Source organism: Globicephala melas, chromosome 19 (assembly GCF_963455315.2).
Source record: "Globicephala melas chromosome 19, mGloMel1.2, whole genome shotgun sequence".
Lineage (NCBI taxonomy): Eukaryota > Metazoa > Chordata > Mammalia > Artiodactyla > Delphinidae > Globicephala > Globicephala melas.
Window position 1 is genome coordinate 2,168,539 of NC_083332.1, and position 11,518 is coordinate 2,180,056.

General features: G+C 49.2%; 1 protein-coding gene across 1 annotated transcript; it reads left to right on the top strand.

Annotated features, from left to right (window-relative positions):
- The first annotated feature begins 320 nt into the window (after positions 1-320).
- Positions 321-11,358, top strand: ZNF835 (zinc finger protein 835). Its single transcript, XM_030851285.2, is given in 4 exon segments — positions 321-520; positions 1,612-1,703; positions 3,635-5,146; positions 5,149-11,358. Coding segments are annotated over 2 exon segments (1,527 nt in total). The 5' UTR covers positions 321-520; positions 1,612-1,703; positions 3,635-3,676; the 3' UTR covers positions 5,206-11,358.
- Positions 11,359-11,518: the final 160 nt, after the last annotated feature.

The following is an 11,518-nucleotide window of genomic DNA, read 5'->3' on the forward strand; positions in this document are numbered from 1 at the left end:
CTTGAAGCAGAAGAGTCCCGCCCCCATATTACTGGCCCCGCCCACCAGGGCGCCCAGGTCGTGGTGAGCGGAGCTCGGGTAGACACGCCCAAGCCCCGCCCCCAGCCGCCCTGCCCTCCTCGGGCTCCCGGAGCCGCTGAGATTCATCATCCCACTGTGTACGGTCGCACGTCCTTCTGGGACTTGTAGTTTCCGTACACCGGCGCTGCGGGCCCGAGTCACTGTGCAGGCGCAGCGCGGCACCTTCTGGGAGTTGTAGTTCTTGACGGACCCGAGCGAGCCGCAACTCTCCCAGTGCGCACGCGCAGTCCGGGCCGGCCTAGCGCTTGGGCTAGTTTGTGGTGGCTGATACCTTGACCTGTGTGGCCCGCACTTCCGCGCCACCGCCGGACGAGGGGTCACCGGGGCTCCGCGTGGGCCGGATAGGCCAGAGACCGTGGAGAAACTGACCCAAACCCGCCAGGCTCGGCGGGAGCCGCCCAAGGCCTTCAGAGATGGTCCTGGAGGCGCGGGCGCCGCGGTGCGCATGCGCGATTGTGTGTACGCTTGTCCCCTGTGTGTGTGTGACGGTATGATCCCGACTCCAGCGGCGTGTTCCTGTGCGTGTGAGTCCTGCCCTGCGTGCCACTCCAGAACTTTGTGCCGGTGCGGGCGTATAGCTATGTGTGTCACTGTGCGTGTAGGCCCGCTTGTCCCATCTGTGCATGAGACTTCATGTGAGTCCGTCCCCAAGTGTCACCACATGTTTGCACGTGCCTGACCCTAGCGGCCTGTGCCTGTGAATTTGAGCATTTGGGGACCTCTGCCTATCTGTGACTTTGGGCATGTGTGGAACTTGTTCTCCTAGGTGGGTGTGAGGTGTATAATTCCACACCCCTGGCTGTGCAACTGCGTAGGGTGGCTGGGTGGGTGTGCCTGCCAGCATGGAGCTGGATGGTCAGGGTGTGCCTGAGTGGAGGGCTGTGCACAGGATATTGATGAGAGACACTGCGAGGGTGGGGGTGCTGCGTGTGTGTATGTGTGTGTGTGTGTGTGTGTCTGCGCGTGGGGGAGACCCTGCAAACCTGCGGCTCTGGATATGTGCGGAGCTCTGCCCACCGCATGACTCTGTGTGACTAGGGGTGCCACTGTGGGTGGTGACCCAGGCCAGGCCTGCCCGTTGAGCAGGGCGGCATGTGTGACTTTGTTGTGTGTGTACCCATGTGTGCATGGGCAGGCGTGACCGCAGACGCGCTTGGAGTTGAGTGGGTGTGCGAGACTGCCTGCCTCCTTGTGTATGGGAAGGACTGTGCCACAGCATACGGGTGACTGTGTAAGGGCATCTGAGGGCCAAGGCAGGAGGTGGTATAACAGCCCCCCCCCCCGTGTGGGTGCATGCAACTCCATGTGTGTGTCTGTGTGTGATGTGACATGTGTCTGCCTCTGAGCATGTCTCTGTCTCCCTTTTGGTTGCTTGCTTGTGCACCTGACTGGCCCAGGTGTACCCCACCCTGAATCCACTTACCTTCCCCACGTGCACATAGAGGAAACACCCTGCGTTCTTGCTTCACCCACCCACGTGCGCCTGCCCCAGCATCTTCCTTCAGGGGTCCCTGTTTCTTTTCCTCACAGATGCTGACTGGACCCACTGAGGCATGTGTGGCCACGGCAGGAGCCACAGCCTGAGTGACATGGACAGGACCCGATGCTCCCAAACCCACGAGGTGGGTACCACTGCCTGCTCTGGGGACCCAGTCAGGCCCCACTCAAGCCTGAGGGCTGCCTGTGGGGGTGGCACCAGAACTGGGACTGGCCCCATTTGGGTCCCACCAGCAAAGTTCTCACCTCTGCACAAAGACCCTGCATGGTCTGGCCCTCACCCTGCCATATCTAATCTCCCCTGCTCTCCGCCTAGGTCACTCTTCTCCAGCGCCCCCCAACCCTGCCCAGCCCCTTAACTGTTCCTCCATCACCTCCATCATGGTCCTGCCTTAGGACCTTTGCACTTGCTGGGCTCACGGCCCAGAATCCTTGCTCCATAACTTCCTCCAAGTCTTGGCTCATTGAGCCCTGCACTGGGGGACAAGCATTCCAGGTAGGTGGAACGGCCAGTGCAAAGGCCCTGTGGCAGGAGTATGCCTGGAGTGTTTGTGGAACAGGGAGGAGGCCTCTGGCTGGAGCAGGGCAAGCCCAGAGCAGGTGAGGGTGTTGTAGAGGCTGAGGTCAGGGAGATGCTGTGCAGGCCATGGAGAGGAGTGTGGCATTTATGGAGCCATTAGTGATTTTTTAAAAAGTATTTATTTATGTGGCTGCTCAGGGTCTTAGTTGCGACGTGCGGGATCTTTAGTTGCGGCACGAGGGATCTTAGTTCCCCAACCAGGGATCGAATCCGGGCCCCCTGCATTGGGATCTTGGTATCTTAACCACTGGACCACCAGGGAAGTCCTGCCATTAGTGATTTTAATTGGGAGAGAGAGGAAGAGGAAAAGCTCTGGAGCTGGGCAGCCCAGGTATGGGTCCTGGTATTGCCACTTCTGGGAGCCTCACTGAGGAATAAAAGAGCTTAAAGGGTGATGGGCACATAGGTCTGTGTTCAACAGGTGCTGGTTATTTTGGCCACTATAATAATACACCCGAGTTGGCTTCAGAGTGGCCGGGACCAGTGCCTCGTAGATGTTCCTGTGCCCACAAACCACCCGGGGCTCTTATCAGAAGGCAGATTCCAAGTTACCAGGCCTGGGGAGAGGCCTGAGCTCTGCGCTTGTCCCGGGCAATGCTGATGCTGCTGGGCCTTGGGCTAGGGTGGAGCAGTGTTGATTTCAGAGTGGAAATCAGGATCTCTGTGTTGACGGCTGTCGTGCTCTGTGTGCTAGTTAAGATGAAATGTCTCCTCCTGGTCTGGACATGTGGCCCACCCACCCGTGAAAACTTTCACTGGCTTCCTGTACCTGCTGTGCGTGTACACCTTCCTGTACACCTGCTCGTCGCCACCTGTAGCTCGTCTTTGCTGGGGTTGGGGTGGGGAGCACCAGGGGGATGAGGGGAGCTCAGAGCCTTCTGAGGGAGGCTCAGGCTCAGCCTGTGAGTGTGACTTTACACACAGCAGGGAGCAAGCTGGAAGCTGGTTGCGGCTGGGGGGAGACGGACACAGGGCCTCTGGACCCACGGGAGCAGGGTCTTTCAGGGAGGGGTGTGCTGCTGGTGATACCAGGAGAAACTCATCACCCCTAGGATGGCCCCCACTTGGCCCACCCACCCCAAGGGGCTGAACCCAAAGCAGGTCACTGACTGCTCTCCACACGTGCACATAGTCACAGGCACCAGGGATTAGGACTTCAGTACATCTTTTGCATGGACGCAATTGAACCCATAACAGCAGGGTTTAGAAACAGTTTTGGTTGTCACACCTGGGGGCATCCAGTGAGTAGAGGTCAGGGACGCTGCTCAACATACTACAAGGCACAGGATGGTCCCGCAACAAAGCATGATGTGACCCACACTGTCAGTAGACAGACCTTGCACTGATCTTTTTCCAGCCCGGGACAGGTGACAAACCTGTTTGGTTTTTTGTTGTCATTCTTTTTTTCTTTCTTTCCTTCTTTCCTCCTCTTCCTTCCCTCCCTTCCCTCCCTCCCTCTCTTTCTTTCTCATCCAGTAATGAAGATGTGAAATCGAGGCAGCAGCTCACAAAGCCGGGATGGAAGGACTCTTGACGGTTGCCGTCCAGCAAGACTCTGAGTTGGAAGAAACCCCGAAACACGAAGGTCATTTCAGGGATGGCCAGGAGAACCAGGAGGTCCACGAGGAAGACCCCACGGAGGACTGCATCCCAGAGCATGATGAATGCACCAGAACCCCCAGGACCAGATCGAGCCCCACAACTACCCAGGCTGACTGCAGGCCCCAGAGGCGCGGTGCACCAAGAAAGAACCCAAACCAGAAGAACACAGACGCCAGCGCAGAGGAGGAGGAGGAACGAGGTGGTGGCACCAGAAAGCCGTGGAAGTGTCAGGACTGTGGAAAGGCCTTCAGCTACTGCTCGGCCTTCACCCTGCACCAAAGAACCCACACAGGGGAGAAGCCGTTCTCCTGCCCCGACTGCAGCAAGGCCTTTAGCCAGAGCGTGCACCTGATGCTGCACCGGCAGACACACACGGGTGAGCGGCCCTACACATGCGGTGAGTGCGGTAAGGCCTTTAGCCAGGGCTCCTACCTGGCAGCGCACCGGCGCACACACACGGGCCAGCGGCCACACAGCTGTGCAGACTGTGGTAAGGCTTTCATGCGCCCCACGCACCTGGCGCAGCACCGGCGTGTGCACACAGGCGAGCGGCCCTTCGTGTGTGGCCAGTGTGCCAAGACCTTTCGCAACCGCTCCTCCCTGCTGGAGCACCAGCGCATCCACACGGGCGAGAAGCCATTCGTGTGTGCACAGTGCGACAAGGCCTTCCGCTTCTCCTCGGCGCTCATCCGCCACCAGCGCACGCACACTGCCGAGCGGCCCTACGCCTGTGGCCAGTGTGCCAAGGCCTTCACGCAGATCACGCACCTGGCGCTGCACCGTCGCGTGCACACAGGCGAGAAGCCCTACACGTGCCCCGAGTGTGGTGTGCCCTTCAGCCAGAGCGCCTCGCTGGCCGAGCACCGGCGCATCCACACAGGCGAGAAGCCGTACACGTGCGCGCAGTGCGGCAAGGCCTTCACGCAGGTGTCGCACCTGAGCCAGCACCGGCGCATGCACACTGGAGAGCGGCCCTACGCCTGCCGGGACTGCGGCCGTGCCTTCAGCAACCGCTCACACCTGGTGCAGCACCACCTCGTGCACACGGGGGTGCAGCCCTACAAGTGCCTGGAGTGCGGCACCACCTTCAGCCACGTGTCCTCCCTAATTGAGCACCAGAAGGTCCACACCGGAGAGAAGCCCTACCGGTGCAGGGATTGCGGCCGTGCCTTCAGCCAGGGCTCATCGCTGACGCTGCACCGGCGCACACACACCGGTGAGCGGCCCTACGCGTGCCCTGAGTGCGGCAAGGCCTTCAGCAACCGCTCCTACCTGATCCAGCACCACATCGTGCACACCGGGGAGAAGCCGTACGAGTGCAGTGGCTGCGGCAAGGCCTTCGGCTTCTCCTCCGCCCTCATTCGACACCAGAGGACACACGCTGACGAGAAGGTGGGGGACACCTTTGCCCAGTTGCCACACCTGACTCAACACCTGAGCTCTGACCAGGAGGAGGAGCCTGTTGACGGGGGTGGTCCTGCAGAAACCGTGGTGGACCAGCCCAAGAATGAGGGCTGAGGGCTGCCAGGGCCTCCTATAGGCAGGCACCCTGCTGAGCCTTTTATACCTTGTGCTCGGGCTCTCAGCACTAGCGGGTAGATACCCTACCATCCCCATGTTGCCAATGAGGAAACCAAGGCTCTGGGAGGCTCCATGGGGTGCCCGAGATCACACAGGAAGGATGTCACAGGGTCAGGACTGGACCTCGCATCTACCAGACTCACCTCCACCACCTCCCTGGTTCAAAATTCTAATTGTGACCCATGAAAGTAGACCCGAAGATATATCTGTGGGTCTCTGGTCGGCCTTTTGATCATTTTATGACTGAGTAGACATTTGGTCCACACATTTAAATAAAAGGTTCAGTTCCTTTGGTGCAGTTGGCATGGTAACAGGGAGCAGGGTCTTAAGAATAAATGTGGGGACTTCCTGGTGGTGCAGTGGTTAAGAATCCGCCTGCCAATGTAGGGGACGTGGGTTCGAGTCCTGGTCCAGGAAGACCCCACATGCCGCAGAGCAACTAAGCCCATGCACCACAGCTACTGAGCCTGCGCTCTAGAGCCCGTGAGCCACAACTACTGAAGCCTGTGCACCTAGAGCCCGTGCTCTGCAACAAGAGAAGCCACCCCAATGAGAATCCCACGCACCACAACGAAGAGTAGCCCCTGCTCGCCGCAAGTAGAGAAAGCCCGCACGCAGCAATGAAGACCCCATGCAGCCATAAGTAAATAAATAAATAAATTTATAAAAAAATAAATGTGGATCCCTAGGACTGAAACAGTGCTTCCAAAATTAGAGAAAAATGAGCAGAGAACTCCAGGGCAGGGAAAGTTGTTTTAGAAGGAAGCACCTCTCCCCTGACAGACCTGTGGAGGGTGATTTTTAGAGTGGACCCCAGTCTTTTTTTCAGTATGAGGAAACACCTCCCCTTTCCAGATGTTTTCCCCCAACTCAAAGTCCTGACTTTCATGGTTGTCTCTGTTAGCTCTTGCCAAGTAACAAGTCGCCCAGAATGTCCATTTAGTGTTTCCCATGCAGGGTGGTGCTGGAGGTCTGGACCAGTTTCATTCGATGTTGGGAAGGGGAGGGCCCACCATACCAGCCTCTTTCTCGGACCTCTGGGAGTGTGGGAACGTGTAAGCACCAGCGATTGGCCACAGAGTGGAGGCGGGACTGAAATCAGAGCTGATCCTCAGCGGCTGTCCACACCTTGGATTTACATTACTGCCACCACCTTTGTAAACTCAGTGCCTGCAGGACAGCCAAGTGGACTGCAGGTGTTCCCACAGTTGGGATAGTCTGGCATTAGCAGCTGTGTGGCTGGCCTGGAGTCTGGGCTGCTTCCGCTGCAGTCCCGATACCTGACTTCAGTGGATCAGTGTCTACAAATCTGTGCTTGTAGTTTTGTGAACACAGCACCTGAGGGACATCTGGGCTGATTTCTTGCCTTCCCGCAGTGGAGGCAGGGCCGAGGGCAGTGCCAACAACAGTGTACTTTGTGAGCCCACACGACAGGTGACAAGTGACACCACAGCGTGCTGCCTGATGGGCAGCTCCAACTGAGGAATACTCACTGACTCCTCTCCCATCCCACCCCCGTCACACCACAGCTTAGTAATGGGTCTGGGGGCCTCTACTCCAACAACTAGGGAGCATGCCCTTACCCCAACAGGGCAGTGAAAACCACAGATCAAAGAGGAGGCCCCACTCACCATCCAGGGCAGGCTCTGGTCACCGCAACACCAGTCACACCCCCTATCAAGCAGATAATGGCCAGCACACACTGAGGAAAGACGCAGCAGGCATCCATATAAAAGCAGCCCTCGCACCAAAAGTACTAAAACCACACAGGCTACACAAGGACATTCCATATAAAAATAGCCCTTGGGAGTTCCCTGGTGGTCTAGTGGTTAGGATTTGGTGCTTTCATTGCCATGGCCCACGTTCAGTCCCTGGTCAGAGAACTGAGATCCCGCAAGACATGCAGCATGTTTAGCCAACATAAAAACAAACAAACAAAAAAGCCCTCTAAGACCACAGTAGATAACTGTTCCTCCTAAACCCATAGGGTAAGAGAAATATAAGTAAAATGAAGAAGCAGAGGCATCACTCCAGATTAAAAGATCAAGAGAATTCCCCTGAAAGAACAAACAATGAAACAGACCGCCTCAGTCTAATAGACACTGAATTTAAAAAAGGAGATAATGAAAATACTGAAGGAATTAAGAAGAGATATTGATAGAAATGCAGATTACTGTAAAAAGAAACTAGAAGCTATAAAAGGAACCAAGAAAAATTTAAAAATTCATTTGGTGAGATGAAAGATGAGCTACAGACAATAAATAGCAGATTGAATATGGAAAAGAATGAATAAGTGATCTGGAAGATAGAATAATGGAAATCTCCCAATCAGAGCAGCAGACAGAAAGCCAAATGAAGAAAAAAAAGAAGAAAGCAATATAAGAGACCTATGGGATAATATAAAGCATGCCAATATATGCAAAATAGGGATACCAGAAGGAGAAGAAAGAGAAAAGGGGATTGAAAATGTATTTGAAGAAATTATGGCTGAAAATTTCCCAAACCTAAAGAAGGAAACAGATATCCAGGTACAGGAAGCACAGAGGGTCCCAAACAAGATGAACCCAAACAGACCTACACCAAAACATATCATAATTAAAATGGCAAAAGTTAAAGAGGGGATTCTAAAGGCAGCAAAAGAAATACAAAGTTAATTACAAGGGAACCCCCATAAGGCTATCAGGTAATTTCTCTACAGAAACATTGCAGGTTAGAAGGGAGTGGCAAGATACATTCAAAGTCCTGAAAGGGAAAAATCTGCAACCTAGGATACTCTACCCAGCAAGATTATTTAGAAGAAGAATAGAATAGAAGAAGAGATAAAGAAATTCTCAGATAAGCAAAAAGTAAAAGAATACAGCAATAGTAAAACCTAGCCCAAAGGAAATATTGAAAGGCCTTCTCTAAATAGAAAAGCAGCAAGACTCTATAGGAAAGAGAAAATCACAACTGGAAAGTAAATCACTTAAATAAGCCAGTGCACAGATTTTTTAAAAATCAAAAAAAATTTCTGCAAAATTTTCTGTGAAAGTGCTGATAACCACAATGAATGGCAGAAGGATAAACATGCAGATGTAAAAGAGGACATCAAAATCATACAATGTGGGGGAGGAGAGTAAGAAAATGTAGTGGGTTTATTTTTTTTCAGAAGGTGTTTCAGCTTATATGACTACCAGTCCAAGCAAGTAGATATAGGAAGATGTTAACATACTTGAAAAACAGGGTAACCACAAATCAAAAAACATACAATAGATTCACGAAAACCAAAAAGAAGAGAACACAAGCATAATACAAAAGAAAATCATCAAACCACAAAAGGAAAAACAAAAAGAAAGGAACAAGAAGAAATACAAAATCAACGGGAAAACAAGGTTTAAAATGGCAATAAGTACATATCTATCAACAATTACCTTAAATGACAATGGACTAAATGCTCCAATAAAAAGACATAGAGTGGCAGGTTGGATTAAAAAAAAACAAAAAAGCCTACAATATACTGCCTACAAGAGACCCACTTTGGGGCAAAGGACACACATAGATTGAAAGTGAGCGGATGGAAAAGGATATTTCATGCAAATGGAAATGACAAGAAAGCAGGGGTCACAATACTCATATCAAACAAAACAGAGGCTATAAACAGGAAAGATAAAGAAGGACACTATATAACAATAAAAGAAGAGGATATTACACTTGTCAACATATATGCACCAATATAGGAGCACCCAAATGCATGAAATTAATACTAACAGACATAAAGGCAGAAATCAATGGGACTACAACACCCCACTCACATCAATGGACAGATCTTCCAGACAGAAAATCAATAAGGCAACAGAGATCCTAAATGATACAATAGAATAGTTAGACTTAATTGATATTTTCAGGACATTACATCCAAAAGAACCCAGAATACACATTCTTTTCAAGTGCACATGGAAAATTCTCTAAGATTGATTACATACTAGGGCATAAAACAAGCCTCAACAAATTTAAAAGAGTATAGAAATTATTTCAAGCATCTTTTCTGACCACAAGAGCATGAAACTAGAAATCAACCACAGGAAAAAAAAATGAGAAAAACAACAATTACATGGAGAATAAACAACATGCTACTAAAAAACCAATGGGTCAAGGAGGAAATCAAAGAGGAAATTAAAAAATACCTTGAGACAAATGACAATGAAAACAATCATACAAAATCTATGGGAAGCAGCAAAAGCAGTTCTTAGAGGGAAGTTCATAGTGATACAGGCCTTCTTCAAGAAATAGGAAAAATCTCAAATAAACTAACCTACCACCTAAAAGAATTAGAAAAAGAAGAATAAACAAAATCTAAAGTCAGCAGAAGGAATGAAATAATAAAGATCAGAGAGGAAATAAAATAGAGATTTTTAAAAGCAATAGAAAAAAATCAATAAGACAAAGAGCTGGTTCTTTGAAAGGGTAAAAAAAATTGACAAACCTTTGGCCAGGCTCACCAAGAAGAAAAGAGAGAGGACCCAAATAAACAAAATAAGAAATGAAAGAGGAGAAATAGCAACTGATACCACAGAAATGCAATAAAAAAAGAGAATACTATGAACAATTATATGCCAACAAATTGGACAACCTAGAAGAAATGGACAAGTTTTTAGAAACATACAGTGCACCAAAACTGAATCAAAAAGAAATAGATAATTTGAACAGAGCAATCACTAGAAATAAAATAGAATCTGTAATTTAAAAAAAAAAAAGACTTCCTACAAACAAAAGTTCAGGACCAGATGGCTTCACAGGTGAATTCTACCAAACATACAAAGAAGAACTTATATACTAATCCTTTTTAAACTCTTCCAAAAGATTGAAGAGGAGGGAACACTCCCAAAGACATTCTATGAATCCAGCATCACCCGGATACCAAAACCAGACAAAGACACCACCAAAAAAAGAAAATTACAGTCCAATATCTTTGATGAATGTAGATGGGAAAATTCTCAACAAAATATTAGCAAACTGAATCCAACAACACATAAAAAAGTTTGTACACCACAACCAAGTTGGATTCATCCCAGGATCACAAGGATGGTTCAACATACACAAATCAATCAATGTGATATACCACATCAACAAAAGAAAAGAAAAAAACCACATGATCATCTCAATAGATGCAGAAAAGGTATTTTATAAAATTCAACATCCAGTCATGATAAAAAGTTATGAAAGTGGGTATAGAGGGAACATATCTCAACATAATAAAAGCTGTTTATGACAAACCCACAGGCAAGATAATACTCAATGATGAAAAGCTGAAAGCCTTCCTACTAAAATCTGGAATCTAACACAACATTGTAAATCAAGTATTTACAAGTATACTTCAATAAAACAAATAAATAAAATAAATAAAATTTATTTTATTAAAATAAATAAATCAATCAATAATAAATCAATAAAATAAATTTAAAAGCACTGAACGACTCTGATAAGACCAGCCCTAAACATGTAAATGAATAAAAGCATCAGCTAACTCAGATAATGATGAACGTTATGAAGGGGATTTTAAAAGGTATGGGGAAGTCATTCTGCATTTTACATGAGTTAATTTGAATTTTATGCTAACTAAAATAGCCTGTTTGTGGCCTGTCAAACATGCATTGTACATCTGCTTTAATTATTGAAGAAAAGGGCACACTGACCAGAAGTAAAGAATGTGTTAAAAAGAAAGGTTAAATGCCTCCCTTCCTGGGATGCCAATGCTGGTCCTCCCTCAATAAGACTCCCTTCCCAGGTGCCAAGGCCATACTGACTCTCTGTATACTCGCTGTATACGCGCTGGTCTGTTTTTGTTTAGTTTGGTTTTGGTTTTGAAACCTTGAAGAAATGTACCTCTGACTTATCTAATGTTCTTTGCTCTGACAGTATATAACACTGTGCTGAAAACCATGCTTCTCCCGAGAAATTTCTCAGAATAATCTGGGAGGCTGTCTTCTGGGCTATAGTCCTCAGTTTGGCGCAAATAAAACTCTTTTCTATTTTTATTATATATTTATTGATTATTTTCATTGACAAGGGGTTGGTGGCATTTGCGGGGCTGCGCAGCTCTCTCCCAGGAGATGAGAGGCTAATGACAAAAAGGAGCCAGCCCAGGGGAAAGTTTGGGGGAAGACTGCTCACTCCTGCTGGTCCCTGAAGCCTGGCATT